This window comes from Peromyscus leucopus, chromosome 3 (genome assembly GCF_004664715.2).
Source record: "Peromyscus leucopus breed LL Stock chromosome 3, UCI_PerLeu_2.1, whole genome shotgun sequence".
Classification (NCBI taxonomy): Eukaryota; Metazoa; Chordata; class Mammalia; order Rodentia; family Cricetidae; genus Peromyscus; species Peromyscus leucopus.
Window position 1 is genome coordinate 60,721,851 of NC_051065.1, and position 16,796 is coordinate 60,738,646.

The following is a 16,796-nucleotide window of genomic DNA, read 5'->3' on the forward strand; positions in this document are numbered from 1 at the left end:
TTAGGATGTGATGGGGTACTGGAAATGCAGAGGTAAGGTAGACAGGATTGGTTATAGGGTGAGAGCTGTCTGGGCCAGTGTTGGAGGAATGGATCAGAGGGAGAGGCATAGCTGACGGATGGCCGCCGGAGCCAGGAGGCAGCGCAGGAAGGGGACGGGTAAAGTGCCTGAGGGGTCTGGCGGGGTGGGCAATCTGCTGGATCCAGAGTGGACAAAGACAGCGGGCCGACGGTCTTCCTGCAGGGTGCCCTCCCGGGGAAATATGGCAGCATGTGGCCCCAGGGGAGCCGGGGCCTTGCGAAAAGACATGCCCAGAAATGAACACGACGCTGGCTTGGAACAGCTGCCCCGAGGCACGGGCTCCAGGCTGTGTGTGTCGGCCGGGGCACTTCCGCAGCCAGACCGGTGGCTGTGTTCCGGAAGAGCACTGTGAATGCTGGCACCATGGGCGTCTCCACTTGGTGAGACTCCAGCTGCTTTTCCTGTCCGCGGATTCCCACCCACTGACCTGTCGCTGTTCTGGCTGCCTACCCTCAGCCCCGCAGTAGCACCCAGGCTCTGAACTCTCAGGACCCAGCTGGCCCTGGGTTCAACACCCCCTGGCTCTAGTGTATTGAGTTTTCCCAACCAGACTCCGGTCCTGGGCCAGTGCACTGGCTGGAACTCCCAGGCTGGGTTTAGAACTGAGGTGTTACCATGGAAGTCCAGTGGGCTGGAGAGACAGCTCAAAGAGAAAGGGCGTGTGGTGCTCCTTCAGAGGACCCGAGTCTAGTTCCAGCACCCACGTCGGATGGCTCACCATCACCTGTAACTCCGGCTCCAGGGGATCCAATGCCCTCTTCTGGTCTCCACAAGCACTTACGTGCGCGCACTAGACACACACACACACACACACACACACACACACACACACACACACAGAGAGAGAGAGAGAGAGAGAGAGAGAGAGAGAGAGAGAGAGAGAGAGAGAGATTAACAATAAAATCCAGGAGAGACCAACCAGAGCTCCCCCCACCCCCACCCCGCCTGCAGCCTGGATCTGAATGGCAGGAGCCCTGTGAGAGCTGCCTCTGCCTCCGTGGGAAGAGTTTCTGCACCCGACACTGCCCAGACCTCACCTGTGCTCAGGTACCCGGTGGCCCCCCAGTGCCTTCCCTCCACGGCTGGTCTTGGGTTTCTGGGCAGGCGGTGTGGGGTGATGGGATGTCCCCCTGAGTGGACCGTGCATGGCTCTCTGTAGGGTGAAGTGATGGTGCAGGAGCCAGGCAGCTGCTGTCCCCTTTGTCGACGGGACACTCTGGGTACGCAGGGGACGGGTAGCTGTAAACGCCCTCCTCTGGCCTAGACCTTCCTGCCCCACGATTTCACACCCAGCCTGCTGTTCCCTCCTTCCCCAGGCTCGCCTGCATGGGGATCAGAGTGGCTCCCTCATCCCAGGCTCTGCCCTACATGTCTTTGCCTAAAGTTCCCCAGTCACAGCTTCTTCCTCTGTCTTGATGTTACCCCCCTCACCCCCAGAGGAACCAGCCTCCTGCCGGCACCTCACAGAACTCAGAAACCTCACCAAGGGTCCCTGCCGCCTGGATCTCGTAGAAGTGAGCTACTGCAGTGGGCATTGCAGGTCCAGCACCAACGTCATGACGGAGGTGAGCTGGGGGCTGCCCTACAGATCCATCGGGCAGGTCAGCCGGTGCCCTTGAGGGTTTGACACTAGCTGAGGACCTTGGAAGAACCCAGAGCACATGAGGAACACAGTCCATTTTCACAGAGCAGACAGAACTGGGACTGTGGGGCGTCAGAGCCCTTCTCCAGGGTGGTGGTATGCACACATGCCCAGAGCATGCCTCTCAGACAACTGTGTCCCTCTGAGCCAGTAAGCCGGGATGCCCACAGAGAAAGGCTTGGGGAGGGAAAGTGGCTGAGGCCAGGCCCGTCATTCTCACATCAGAAGGGGTCCAGAGTTGGCTTTTTACAGATAAGCCCTGCCAGGCTTTCCCTGTAAAGTCTACACCCGAACAAGTCCAGAATCAAGTTCTCTCTGCTTGCTCTCCTTGGACCCTGCTTCACCCCCTGACTCTCTTAGCTTCCAACCTGGAGAGTTGTAACTCAGACCACTGACATTCCCTTTGAATGGAGACCTGGGCCCCGGCACCTCACATCTAATCTTGAGGCCATTCCCTTCCGCTTCCACTCAACTGGGTTAGCTAATGCTGGGAGCCAACGGTGCTTTCTCTCTGGTTCCCCAAATGCGTTGTCTCAATCCCGTGCCGTGGTACTGCTGTCCCGAGTGCTCCTAACCCTCCTGGGAATGTTTTCCCCAAACACATTTGGAACTTATAAAACACAGAGCAAAGAAAGAAAACAGGAACAGAGTTCGGAGATAATAATCTTTGCCGTTTTTGAACTTGATACTGTATGAATTTCTACAAGAGTTATAAACTATTCAAAGGTTATAGGTAAAATTAAGTCACTGTTCTGTGTGGCAGGAGTGTCTGGAAGGGCAGCCCACAGCGCTTAGGATCCCAGCCGTTCCCTTAGAGTTTGTTAGCTGTTTCCTGTATGACTAGCCCATTTCCATCTAGGCTTGAAGCCGCTTAGGGTGGAAGCCACATTCTTACCCTGATGCATTCATTCACTGGATGTTCAGATATGCTGGGGGTGGGGTGAAGAAAGTGGGCTTCTTGAGGAAGGGGGCTTGGTGGTGATGCTCCCCACTGCCCAGGCTACCTTGGGAGTCCGGAACAACTGGCATTTGGCCCTTCCCCGTTTGGCTCCCTACCCACTCAACCAGCCTCTCTCGCCCAGGAACCCTACCTGCAGAGCCTGTGTGACTGCTGTAGCTACCATCTAGATCCTGACAGCCCCGTGCGGCTCCTGAACCTCCACTGCCCCGACGGCCACACAGAGCCAGTGGTGTTGCCAGTGATTCACAGCTGCCAGTGCAGTGCCTGCCAGGGTGGGTCTGGCTGAGGAGGGACAGGGGCTCTGTAGGACCATCCTGGGCAAGGTCAGAATTCCCCTTCAGGAGGCCTTAGGAGCATGCATGCATGCACGGCACATGGTCCCCTTCTTCCTTGGCTTTACCAGTCTATTCTGATCCTTTCCCCTCCCCAGCATTCTGTTTATTTCCTTTCCAATTACACACGGACTTGGGTGTTTGCAGTAATTGTACCTGGGTCAAATCTCAGTCTTCTGCTGAGGCCCGTACTCAGGACCCCATCCCTTGAACAGGCCTGACATGTACGCAGGCTTGCCGGGAGGACTCTGAAGGGCGTGCATGACAAGTAGCTGGCGGGTTAAGTTACATACCCGATGTGTATAACTGAGGTCGTATGCCCAGTGTGGGGGAGACACAGGAGAGACAGCACAACCTAGGTAGAGGGCATGGAGGAACCGGCTACACCCTGCACACCGTCAGGCATCTTCGTCCTCTAGCTCACCCCGCACGTCCCCTAGCTCTTCGTCCTCTGCCCTGCTCCATTTTGTCTCACTAGTGCATCTTCTCACGAGCCCATCTCGAAATTCTGTCTGCAGATGGTGATTTCTCAAAGCACTGACAGGCTCCGCTGGACGCATCTGGGCTGTCTCTCGTGACCGTGGGGCTCTGCGGCACACCCCACTTCCTTCAGTGCCCACTTGCCTGCCTCTGGCTCTAGACCTGTGGTATTAGCATATTCCCAATAAAGTAATGCTGGCAACTGATGCTGACACTCTACTGTGTGGTCTCTGTTCCTGGGCCCAGCAGGGGACTGGAGGGAGAGCTCAGCCTGCACCTGAGCAGCAGCTCTGGTGGGTCCACCATGTGTCATCATGGCACTCTTGAATAAGTCACTCCCCATCACTGCCCGAGTTTCCTCAGTTGTTGTAGGACAGGGTTGAATCTGAAGTCTGAAGAGCTCCTGTATTAGACATGAGTGTTATATCCTTCAACCCAGTGTGATTCCATCACAACACAGAGAATTCTGGAATTCTGGAGTATTCAGGCTGCCGTATTCCAGAAGAGGGTATCAGATCCCACTATATATGGTTGCGAGCCACCATGTGGGTGCTGGGAATTGAACCCGGGTCCTCTGGAGGAGCAGCCAGTGCTCTTGACTGCTTGAGCCGTCTCTCTAGCTTGTGTGTGTGGTTTTCAAGACATGGTCTCACTGTGTGAGACCTGGCTGGCCTGGAACTCACCATAGACCAGGATGGCCTTAAACCCAACAACAATCCACCTCCTCTGCCTCCTGTGTACTGAGATTACCCGTGTGAGGTACCACACTCAACCTGAAATTCATTCTTTTTTACATTTAAACTATGATGACTTGACTAGAAAATAAATAAAGTTGCACAAACATCACTGTCGTCCAGTTTTAGAACATTCCATTGCTCCCTGCCCCCTGACAACCAGCCTCTCCCGATTCCCCAGGCAAGCACTAAACTGCTTTTCATCTCAATAGAATTGCCCTTTCTGGACATTTCATGCACAGGTCGGGCTTCTTTCAGTTAACGATTCTGAGCCTCACTGACATCATAACATGCAACAGCAGTTCATTCCCTTTTAATGATAAATAGTAGCTATTGCATGGGTCTTCTACAGAATGCCCATCATCTGCCAGTTGATGGACATTCCTTGTGGCTTGCCTATCTATCTACCAGTTGATAGAGATTCCTGTTGCTGCTGGGTTTTCTATTATGTGAACATTTTTGTACAAGTCTTTGTGGGGGGGATAATTTTATATCCCAGCTCCCACATGGGAGGTAGGTTGGGCAGCGCTCACCTATAACTCTAGCACTGGGGGTGTGGAAACAGTAGGATCCTGCGAGCTTGCTGGCCAGTCTTACACACACACACACACACACACACACACACACACACACACACACACACACACACACACACACACACACGCACACACACACCATAAATCCACCATGATGGCCTGGCCTATAATCACGCTAAGGCAGGAGAATCAGGCATTGTAGCCACCTTGGGCTACAAGGTGACACGCTCTTTTGTTTTTGTTTTTATTTTTTAAGAAACAAAAATAGAAATGTAAGGAAAAAGTATTACTTTCTTGATTAACCTTGTTGACCTGTGTGTGCTAGTGGGAGTTACTCACACCAAAAGGAGCCGGTCCAGTCTGCACTCTCCAGGCTGGACTACACCTCCCGTGAGCCTCTCCGCCTCAGGGAGGTGGCAGCCGTAAAGCGCTGCGCTAGTACCGCACTGGTCCCAGCTCATCACTGCCTCTGCCAGCGCGAGCCCTACCGCCTCCCGCTGTGGGAGAGCGAAGTTTGCTGCCTCGTGTCTCCCCTGCCCCTGTGACTCGGGCTCCGGGATCCCAAGTCCCGAGTGGGCCGCGGCGGCCTCGGAACAGGCCTGGAGGGAGGCGGTCTGCACGGCCGCTAGAACCTGGCCATGGAGCCCGGGGAGACGGGGAAGGTAGGGCTGGAAGGGCACGGGGCTGCTCTCTGTCGCTCATCCCCGTCTGGGCTAGCGGATGAGCTAGCCTTGCGGGAAAGTGTTCGCCCGCCTGCCTTATCTTCCTCGGCTGGGAGATACTTACTCATCCTGGCCCCCGCATCCCTACTCCCTGACCCCACTTCGGGTCAGCCATTCGTCTGCTTGTGACCACTCTGCCTGTGGTCTCGGGGTGGGGGACTAGCCAAGCATAGTGATGCCGAAGTGCTTCTGGTCCCCTTTCCTCCCTTTGGCATTTGGTGGAGGCCTTGCTTTTAAGACCTAGAGGCTGGGTAGGACGCCAGGGGAGTCAAAGGATGGGGAACTGAGAAGTGGAGAGAGACCCTGGTTTTTCCTTGTTCCTCCTTCCCAAGAAAGGGAAAAAAGGCTCCTGGCATTTTCTTGCATACTTCTACTTCTAGTTTATCTACTTCATGAAGAATGTGGGCATGGCTTAGAAACACACTCCACAATCTTACTTCAAGGCTTTGGGCAAGAAGAGGCTTTGGAGATGGGAGGTGAGGTAGGGTAGAAAGTGGAGCAGCGGAGCGTTGACAGGATTGCTGGGTTGTGGGCACACTGCCTGAGAGACAGGCAGCCTAAGAGTCAGGTCTTTTCTGGTGTTCTTTGCAGCCAGTTCTTTTGTGCAGGCTTGCAGTGCTGGGGATCGGACTCTGGGCCTTGAACCGAGGAGACAAGGGTTCTACCCACTGAGCTACATCCTCAGCTCTTGCAGCCCTTCTTGAGGATTTGCGGGTGGGGCACGGAAGGAATTTTCTCAACAAACGTTTTCAAACGCTTATATGACTTCTCTCCCCTCTGTCTCTCGCCGTCTCCTTCATATCCATTTAATAAACATGTGTTCTCTGAGGTTTGCATTGGATAAGATGTTGGAAGTACAAGAATAATAGAAAGGAACCTTATTCCACAGAGACCTCTTCTGTGGTTTCCACTTGAGTAACTTGGATGCACCTGGGAAAGTTGGCCCACGGGAGAGAAAAGATGAGGAGGATATTTTGGTGCCATAATTTTATCTGGAAAGGCTCCTGTCTCAGAAAAGCAGTTGTTCTTTGTTTAAGCATCTCTTCCATCCTCCCCTCACCCAATTCACTAGCTACAGAGATTTTCCAGATCTAGCAGTCTCTAGAATATCTGGGTGAGGGCAAGGTCAACTGGAAAGCTGTTAGGCCAGCGTGTGTTAGAAACTATGGGAAACACACAGGCACACACACTAAAAGGAAGGGCCCTTTCTCTTGAGTAGTATCTTCAGATTGGTTTAGATTGAACTTGAATTCAGATGAGGAAATGAGGCTGTGAGTATTAAAAATGGCATCAAGACTAGAATTAGTGGTTTAAGGTTAATTTCCAAGCTCTTCTCTCAGTAGTAGCCTGCCTTAACCTTTAACAAAAGAAGAGAGGAATATAGATCTTTTGGAGGAAACAAAGGAATTTGATATTTTTTTTTTTCAGATCCAACCACTAATTGAAAATCTCAAGGCTCAGAAATCTCCCCTTGATTCCAGTCTGGATTGCAGGGTGTCTCCAAAAGGCTTAGCCCTCCCCGAGTGTATATGTTTTCTACCCTGAGAGATGAGGACATTATCCAAAAATGGGAGAAACCTTGTAAAAGCAACTCACAGTAAAGACATTGCAAACCAGTGAAAAGACAAAGGCCTGGGTAGAATATGAACTCAGATTCTGAGCAGAAAGCTGTGAAATCGGGGGTCCTTTTGCAATAGCTCCATCTCTTTGCCAGAATACCACTTAGTTGATACTTTGTGACAGTTATTGACTAAAAGCAATCTTGGGCTGTTGGATTGTAGGTAGGATATGTTGCCTGTCATTGATAGAATATGGAAAGAGGTCAAAGACTTGTCATCTTGCATCCAATCATCCTGCTTTGTTTTGTCTCAGCCCTGGTGTCTACAAATTTCTCTTACTTGTTTATATATTTTTTGGCTTTACTTGTAGTATCTCCAGTTAGAACTGTAGAACAACCCGTGGTATTTAAGAGACTCTGAGCAAGCATTTTCTAAAAGGAAGACTCATAAAGGAGGTTGGTGGACACAAGTCTAGCCCACCATGCTGTCCCGGGGGTTGTGTTGGTGGAGGTGCTGGGCATGTGTAGGAGTCTGCAACATGTACTTCATGGATGTGTCTGTTGCTTCCTGGCCATCTTTGTCTTTTCTTATGGAAATGATCAATCCTTTATCATTTTTGTCCCAATCCAGCTCTGTTATTGCACTTTGAGTCTCTTTCCACATCTACAGATCACTGTTTGGCAGCATATAAGAACACTTAATAAGTGTATGTTGAGTGAAAAAAATGAAGTAATTGACTATGAAGTTCTTTTTGTGTGATGTTGTGGAGGAGAGCGAGTGGTGCCTGTGAGGCGTCTTATAAAATAAACAGCCAAGCACAGGTTTCCTGCCCCAAGGTAGGGGAGAATTGAGGCATTCCTAGGTTGGGGCAGGAACCACACTGGGACTAGTAAGGAAGCCCCTCCTGAGAGACAGAATGTGGATAAGACCTTGATGGCTAGGCAGACCATAAGTAGTGGGAGAAAAGGGTAGTTAGGGGATCTAGGTTTGGGGGTGTAGAGAGAGGAAAGATCAAGGTAGGTTGAGTGATGGGAGGAGGAGAGACTCCTGTGGGGTAAGCTAGAGTGAGGACTGAGCTTTGTGTTGAGGGGGTTTGGGTGCCTAATAGAGGAACCGGCTAAAATAGAATATTGAGATACACTTTGCATCCTACATAGGTAAGAAATTTCTCTTATTCAAGCAGACTTGAGACTTTATACTATAGTCACCCAGAAGCAGAAAGGTGTTTGCCACAGTGTAGCTTAAAAGAGGGGTGCCGGGTATTTGTGTATCACCCTGGGTAAAAAGACATGTCTTCATTCCATATTCAGTTCCTGCCTCATTGTGCTGCTCAAGATATGGGACTATTAGTCTTCACTATGGTGTCTTCTCAACCTGGGGAAGCAGCATGAATAGGAAGCCTTGTGTCCCTGCTCACAAGAGTTTGAGTTTTTCATTTGCTTAGTTGGTTTGTTTTTAGGGTCCCATTATATATACCAGGCTAACCTTCAACTCATGGTTGCTCTTTGGCAGCCTCTAACTGATGGGCAGATGTGCTCTATCATATCCTGTGGGTGACAGATTTTTTTTTTTTTTTAAACCTGCATCTCTAGGGATAGACTGCCCTCTGGTCCTGATGTTCAGCATTCCTCCTGGGATCAGATCCCCCCACACACACACACACTTCTCCACACTAATCCCCTTAGACTGTCTTTGCATGCACCTCCTTCCTGTCTGGCTGCTTCCTTTTAGTGGAGTCCACTTTGCAGTAGCATTTGGAAGACTCTGTAAGCACAAATGCTTGTTATAAGTGAATGTTTTGCAATATCGTTTCACTACTGTTGTTTTTTTCTTTATCGTGGTGTATGTGTGTATGTGTGTAAGTCAGGGGTCAGCGCTTGCAGGAGTCAGGACTCTCCTTCTACCATGTGGGGCCGGAGACTTAACTCAGGTCATTAGGCTTGGCTGCAAGTGCCTTTACCAGCTAAGCCATTTGGCTGGCCTCTACTACTACTACTTTAAAAAATGTTCCATTTTTATATATTCATAGATAAAACATTTGGAGGTCATATACCAATTAATAGTAATTCTGTTTCAATGATGGGAATGAATCTAAAACTTTTTTTTTTTTAATTTCTGGGGCCTGGAGAGATGTCCTTCTGCTGTTAAGGACACTTGTTGCTCTTGAAGAGGATTCAAGTTCAGTTCCCAGCACTTATATGGTGGATCACAACCATCCGTAACTTGAGTTCCAGGGGATCTGACACCCTCTTTGGACTTTTCCCAGGACCAGGCATGAGTGTGGGACATGTACATACATGCAAGCAAAACACTCATACACATAAATATTAAAATTTTTTAAATTTTTTAAATGAGGAGAAGCAATTGAGAAAGATACCCAACACCAATCTCTACACATTCACACACACGCACACGCACACGCACACGCACACGCACACGCACACACACAATGTAAAAACAGAGACTTCTTAGGTCAGTCTCATAAAGAAGGCTCTGATTGAGTTCAGTGGCTGCAACTTCCACTGTGAAGTTCACTCACATAGCAAGAGAGATTGGTTGCAGGTTGTGTGTGTGTGTGTGTGTGTGTGTGTGTGTGTGTGTGTGTGTGCGCGCGCGTGCATCAGTAACGCTTTCCACACTGCCCTCCCCCCCACTGGTAACTTCGTAGAGTAGGAGCTCTGACTGCCAGTGTGGAAGATGTGTCTCAGGAACTTGATACTTACGCAGGGATCATTTTTCCTCTCAGGTTCCTGTGACCTTTGATGACATCACACTGTACTTGCTACAGGAGGAATGGATGACGATGACGCTGAATCAGCCCCAGAAGGACTTTTTTGCCTCCAACAAGCTGACAGCACCTCTAGGTAAGGATTCCTGCATCTACCACGGCCAGTCTAGATCCGAGTCCCCAGCCTCACGTGGGTCAGGACATACTGAGGAATTTTCTGCAATTCTTTGGTTTCTCTGGGTATCTTTACCCATCTGCTAAGCCCCAGTCCTTTTCTCCTCTTTGTAAGTTGGCCAGGACAAATAGAGAATGCCAGGCGGTCTGATGCTTTGGGCTGTTTCCACAGTGCAGAGTGGGGAAACAGTCTGTGGGTCTGTGAGCCCCCGGGATTCTGGAGGGTGTCTGTAGTGGTGGCCAGAGCTTTACGAATCTCTTCTCTCCCCAGCTCCACACACTGATGCTCGGGTGTGCTTTTGACCTTGTAGGCCTTGATTTTCTTCTTAAGGCAGTTTAATGAGATGAAATGAACCGAGAAACTTTGTACAAATGTTGGTGTTTTTCATTGCTTCTGTTTTAGTTTTTAAACAAAGTTTTCTCTGCTCTTGTCTTACCTTCTGTACTGAGTACAGAAGTGATTGTGTTCCAAATGTTTGTGCACACATATGTTCTATTCTAGATTGAGCATCCATAATCCAAAAGTCTGCTATCTGAAATCCTGCAAACTCTGAAACTTTTAGAGAGTCACCTACACTCATAGGTTCTTGATTTTTGGAGTATTTTAGATTAGGAGTGCTCTACTAGTAAAGTGCAAATACTTAAAAATCTGAAAAACTCCAAAATCTGATAGTCTCATGTAGCTCAGGCTGGCCCTCAAATTCCCTAAAAAGCCATGAATGACCTGAATTTCTGATCTTCCTGCCTCCCCAAATGCTGGGATTAAACTCAGAGCCTTGATCTTTCTAGGCGAGCACTGTGCCAACTGAATTACATCCCTAGTCCCCATCCCCTGAGCCTTTTGGATGAGGGTAATTAACTTGTGTTTGTTGGATGAGGGTATGGGAGCTATGACCTCAGTGTTCTGTGGGTGGTGGGGTTATAGCAAGGCTGGGTCCTATCGCTGTGCCTGCTTATAAAGTTGAAAACCACCAAGACTCTGAAGCTTCAAGTTGCAAAGCAGTAGCTCACAGCCAGCTTTGACTCACAGTGGGAGTTCTGTTCCATTTTGCTTTGCTCTTTCAGCTTTTGCTATTTTAGTTTGGGGCATCTACAGAGTGTTTAAATTGCCAACATTGAGCTACAGGGAGTTTTCATGTGCAAATATAGCTCTCTGGCATCTCTTGGCAAGTGGGACTGTATGCCAGGGCTGGATCTGTGTCCAACATGGTTGCCTTCTATTTACTTTTATTATTATGGGTATGAGTGTTTTGCCTGCATTTATGTCTGTATATCCTATGTATGCCAGGTGCCCAGGGAGGCCAGAAGAGGGTGTTAGATCCTCTGGAACTGGAGTTATGGATGTTTGTGAACTGCCATGTGGGTACTAGGAACTGAACCAGGGTCCTCTGGCTCAGCCAGTGATCTTAAGCACTGATCCTTCTCTCCAGCCCTGTAACCTGACAATTTAATGCCATTTTAGCTTTGCCTATGCCCGCCCTTGGTTTTTGCCTGCTACCTCATTCTCTTGGAGGTCTCACAGATAGCAGAGTTTCTAAACCACTAAGCCCGACCATCTGATTCCTTTACCACCCACAGTCTCACAACATGGAGGCTGTCCCAGGCAGAGTCTCCCCTTGGTGTTAGGACCTGGAGCCAGGCACTAATGGCTTTTCCGTGTTCCCAACTCAGGACCAACTGCTGCCAATCCTGAGCTGTTCCATGAGTTTGGGCAAGGGACTGAGCCATGGCTAGGCAACATCCAGGGCCAGAGGCGTCTCCTGAACCATCATCCTGGTGAGTGTGGTCTGTTCATAAAGGCGGTACTTACTGACAAGGAGCAGGGTGGGCACTAGGAGCCAACCGCACCCTATCTGCCTGTTCCCACCATGCGCAGGAGGAACACTGTCCTTCCCACAGATGTCACCTTGTCTGAATGTGTACCCCTGCCCCACCCTCTCACCTCCCTCCTTGGATTTCTGCCCTACAGCCAGTGTTTATACAGAAAACTCCAAGGTGGTGTGACTGTCTTACTTCCTGCTGTATTTTCAGTGTCCATGGCGGTGCCTGGCACACAGTAGGTCTAAAATTGTCATCGAGTGAACGGAACAGTGAACGGACAGTTATCTGCTAAGTCCTAAGGGTGGCATCTCTGCTTTAGGAGATGACAGAGTTAACCCAGTTCAGCAGAGCTCTCTCTCCTGTGTGAGTCAGATCCACAGCGTCAGCTCTCTCTTGCGGTTTCCTCAGCTAGACCACAGGCATCTCTGGACTGCTGTGATTGCAAAGAAACCCAGAGGCCCATTTGTTTTCTTTTGTCTCCCCTTGCGGGGCTCTTCATTTGTGGCCTACTGGCTGTTAGTAACTTCGTGCTCAGTTCTTCAGACTGAATTAAAAAGAGCCCTTGGCCACTGAGCACTGAAACTTAGCTTGATGATAAGAAGTGGTTCCAAGGAATTACAGTTTCGTTTCTGTAAAGAAAGAAACTTCGAGTTTAGTTTGAAGAAGAAAAGGCTTCATGAGGCCACGAGCATTTTGAACTCTGAAAGGTTAGGGTGTAATAGAGGGACACTGAGTCCTGAGTACCTCATCTGCATCACCAGCTAGAACTGCAGTCGCCCCATTTGTGCAGTGTGCACTCCCTTTATCCATGGACTCCCCGTGGTGTTAGGTAACCGACTGTCAGCCACAGTTAATGTAAGGCAGTAAGGTATTTTAAAGAAGAGAGACCACATTTCCACAACTTTAACTACAATATTATTATGTTCCATTTTGTTATTGCTACTTGCTTATTATGCCTAATTTATAAATGAAATGTTATCACTTTTATGTATAGATGGGAAAAAATACAGCACATCGTCTAGGACCCTCCGTGGCCCAGGCATCTGCCAGGGGCCTGGAGCACAGTCCCTGCAGAAGATGAAGAGGACTGTTTGTATGCAGAGGTGGATTGCAGCTTACCAGCTGCTGTCTGGGGACTGCAGCTGTGCCCAGTGCGTAGGTGGCTGCCTTGCCTTAGGTTCTTAAGCAGAATGCAGGGGCCTCTCTGCTAGGCCCACCCCAGAAAGAAGTTCCTACGAGTGAGAGTTGGAGTCTGGCTCCTCCATCTCTTTAAACCCTGTGTTGCCACGCCCTCGGTGTTTTATCCTAAGTAAGCTCTGAACCTAGAGAGGGCCACTGTCTGAGGTGGCCTTGGTCAAAGTGCAGCCATGTCCATTTGATCCAATGTATCCATCTCCCCTTTAATTTATTTGAAAGGAAACATTTGCTTAAAGCATACCTGCTTGATTTCCTGCTGGGGAAGCAAGATGGGTATGAGGAGTCAGGCAAGTGAGAGTCGAGAATTCAGTTATGATATTCTTTAGAGCAAGTAGAGAGGAGTAGGTGTCATTTTGGACTGAGTGTGCCCTACCATTTGTATATTGATGGCTCTCAGACCATAGGATTTCAAATTTCAATGATCTCTTTCTTTGAAAGGAAAAACCCACGTGAACTACATGGAAGAAATAGATATGCAGGGTTCCGCCAGAGAGCAAGGGCCATACCTACCACCTCAAAAGAAAGCCTGCCTTGCCCACTTCAGCACAGAGAACAGCGCCATCGAGGGAGACTGGACAGGAAGAAACAGCCCCCAAGACAAGAACTCCCGTTCTATCCAGAAGTCGTGGTTCACACAGTTTCCATGGTTGATCATGAACGAGGAACAGACGGCTCTGTTTTGTGCCGTCTGCCGAGAATACCCATCTGGCAGGGACAGACGGTCAAGATTAGTAGAAGGCTACACTGGACCATTCAAGGTGGAAACTCTCAAATACCACGCCAAGAGCAAGGCCCACATGCTCTGTGTCAACGCCCTGGCCGCCAAGAACCCCGTCTGGGCAGCCCACCTCCAGAGTCTCAGGGAGAGTTCTGCAGATATCCTGGCCAGCCCTGACTGCCTCTTCACTGCAGACTATCCCACGTTCTACCCTCCGGGGCCCCTGGGAGACTTTGATGGCATAGCTGAGTTCCTGTCAAGCCCGAGAGCTGAACTAGAGGGCCCTCCAGGGAGTGGGGCCATCCCTGCTTTGCATCTAGACTGCATGTCAGATTTGAGGCAAAAAGAAACTGGCAGTGGCATCCTCAATCCCTCAAGTAGCAATACTTTGTATAAGGACACTACTGAATTCTGCAGCCAGGTAATGTGTTTATTGATTGCTGTGCCTTAGAGGGGACTCATATTGAAAGTGACAGTAAAAAAAAGAACAGTAGTGATGTTCATCACTGACATCATAGGGTCACCAGAGCACACATGCTTTTCTCTTTTTTTTATTATTATTTTATTTTATTTTACAGTACTATTCAGTTCTACATAACAGCCACAGAGCTTTTCTCTTTTTTGATACTTTTATTTTTTTATCTGTGTAAGTGTCTGTCTGCACAGGTGTTTGTGCATCACATGTGTGCAGTACTTGTGGAAGCCAGAAGAGGGCATTAGATCTCCTGAAACTGGAGTCATAAATGTTGGGAGCTGCCATGTGGGTGCTAAGAATTGAACCCAGGTCCTCTGGAAGAGCAGCAAATGCTCTTAACCAATGAGCCATCTCTCCAGGCCCAGCTCACGTTATTTTAATGCACTAGATGTTGCTTTAAATGCTTTATAGGTATTAATTCATTTAACTGGGACAACTGCTGTACTATCCTCTGTTTTATAGACAGCAAAGCCTAATTCATGGTACAGAGCATCCTGACTTTCCATAGAAGGAATGGCGATCTTTATCCAGCATTCATAACAGCCACAGAAGTCAAGAATTAGTCCATCACAAACTGAGCATAGACCGTGTTGTGATATTTAGTACCTTTAACGTTTTAACATCAGAGTTTTCACAGGTGCTATGTGATGAGCTATGTCTAGGTTACCCTGAGGTGGTAGAGCAAGAGTTGCTAAATTCACCATATTGGGAGAAAACTGAGACTCAGGAAGAAGTGACCTCACGGAGTCCAGAATCCACAAGCTGTTGTGGCCAGTGCTGGCCTTTGCCCAGAGCTCTGGCCACCAGCCTGGTACTTTTCTTCCATTTGGTACAGCTCTGCTGGACCACACTAGATGATAATGTTCAACTTGTATTTATTTCATGATTGCCTAATTTCCTGGAGAGTTGGTAGCTAAGGAAACTGTTCCCTGAGATCTTTGAGTGACTTGAATTTGCCCCAGCTCTCAACTCTCACAAGCAAGTAGAATTTAACAGTAAACTATCGGTCGGGGTTAGTGGGTAGCTCAGGTGTTCCTCACAGACAACATCGTAGGAGCCCTCTACTGGGTGGTCAAGTTTCTCTGGAATCCAGAGAAAGGGCAAAGCTTCTCTTCATGTTTTTGTTATTTTTTAGTGTGAGGAGGTAATAACAGGTCTGACTTCCGAGCCTCAGGATTCTAGCAGTGTGGTGTGCATAAAGCCCTCCCTAGTTCTAAGCCCCTTCAGTTCTTTTTAACCGCTGCTTCCTTCGCATCCTGTGGGTAGACCCTGGAGGCAGACAGTCCTCTCTACAGCCACAGTGAGTGTAGGGTGACCATGGGACTCGAGGTGACAGCCAACAGTCAGAGATTCTGTTCTGTGAGTTTTTCTCTTTCCTAAAGACGCTTGGATCCGACTGAGCCACTTTGGTTTCTGTATTACCTGGGGCTCATGGATTTGATGACTTTCAGCAGGGAATCCATTCCTGGGCTACTTGGTGGGCATCCAGGGAGAAAGGTGTCTTCAGAAGGCTGCAGTCATGCCTCGTGCCTCACTCCAACAGTGGGCTGAGCAGCGCTGCTCTGTGTTGCAGGGGCCTCCTGACAGCGCGCAGCTGAAGGATCCCCGGGCGTTCGGGGAGCCCCCTGCAACGTTTGAGGATGTGGCGGTGTACTTCTCTCGGGAGGAGTGGGGCCTGCTGGGCAAGCGGCAGAAGGAGCTCTACAGAGATGTGATGCGGATGAACTACGAGCTGCTGGCTTCCCTGGGTAAAGCTTTCCATGAGCTTTTACACACCACCGTCGTTGGCTCAGGGACCTCAGAGCAGCTGTGGCCTTCTCCCAGCTTCGCCCTTTCCTTTTGAGCAGAGAGTGAGCCTGTCTTCTGTCCCTCCGAACACTGCCTGCTTTGGGTCACTGTACTGGGTCGCCTCTTCAATCGTCTTCCATCATCTTTCTGTCCATCCATCCGCCCCTCCCCCACTCACATCCACTGATAACCTGATACTTGCTGGGTGCTGCGGGGCGTTTAGGGACTGGTGGACCTGTGGCAGCAGCAGGCCTTTGAAGGAAACTGTGAGACATCTGAGTTCATAAGAAGGTTCTGGAAGAGTGCCCTGGGGCTACGGAAGTGGGGTAGGGAAGTCTGGGTGTGGGATGGAGAAGTCAAGAAGTCTTCGGAGAAGTATTGTGGGGGACACAAAACCAGGTCCCCCGGATGGAGGAAGGGTACCTTGGCAAGACAGGGCATGGGAGCAGGATGAGCAGAGGCTGAAGACGAATGGGTCTCTCAGGGTTCCCACTCCATCTGAACAGCCTGAGGCTCTGTCATCTTTTCCGGGTGCCAGCACAAAGCCCTGGGCATTAATGTCACCAGGCCTGGGCCTTGGAGAGTTAGGGTAGCCGAGGCTGACCTCTCCTGCATTTGTTTCCCCAGGGTGCCATGCCGCCTCAGACGGGGAGACAGCTGTTGTGTTTAGAGCTGGTGTTTCCTGGTGTCACTAGTGTGCACCGTAGCAGGAGTCGGCAGAGCAGGCCGCTGTGTGCACACACGGGAACGGCAGCAGCACCTCTCATAACGTCTGCCTGGGGAATGACTTCTCTAGAATGAAAAACACAGCCTCACGGCTCTGTCGATGGGCATGTGCCTTTGTTTAC

At 49.7% G+C, this 16,796-nt stretch overlaps 2 protein-coding genes across 2 annotated transcripts in view; both read left to right on the forward strand.

Moving 5' to 3' along the window:
- LOC114700116 (SCO-spondin) overlaps positions 1-3,708 on the forward strand; it is a 55,523-nt gene extending 51,815 nt beyond the window's left edge. The window contains exons 98-103 of the mRNA XM_028879626.2: positions 244-461; positions 1,033-1,128; positions 1,241-1,301; positions 1,519-1,646; positions 2,806-2,956; positions 3,535-3,708. Coding sequence (XP_028735459.1) covers positions 244-461; positions 1,033-1,128; positions 1,241-1,301; positions 1,519-1,646; positions 2,806-2,956; positions 3,535-3,557 — 677 coding nt within the window. The 3' untranslated portion in view covers positions 3,558-3,708. The remainder of the gene's footprint in view (positions 1-243; positions 462-1,032; positions 1,129-1,240; positions 1,302-1,518; positions 1,647-2,805; positions 2,957-3,534) is intronic.
- A 1,499-nt stretch (positions 3,709-5,207) lies between these two features.
- The window catches only part of Znf862 (zinc finger protein 862), a 29,131-nt gene continuing 17,542 nt past the window's right edge, over positions 5,208-16,796 (forward strand). Inside the window, exons 1-5 of the mRNA XM_028879623.2 lie at positions 5,208-5,428; positions 9,794-9,911; positions 11,621-11,725; positions 13,406-14,106; positions 15,734-15,908. Coding sequence (XP_028735456.2) covers positions 5,405-5,428; positions 9,794-9,911; positions 11,621-11,725; positions 13,406-14,106; positions 15,734-15,908 — 1,123 coding nt within the window. The 5' untranslated portion in view covers positions 5,208-5,404. The remainder of the gene's footprint in view (positions 5,429-9,793; positions 9,912-11,620; positions 11,726-13,405; positions 14,107-15,733; positions 15,909-16,796) is intronic.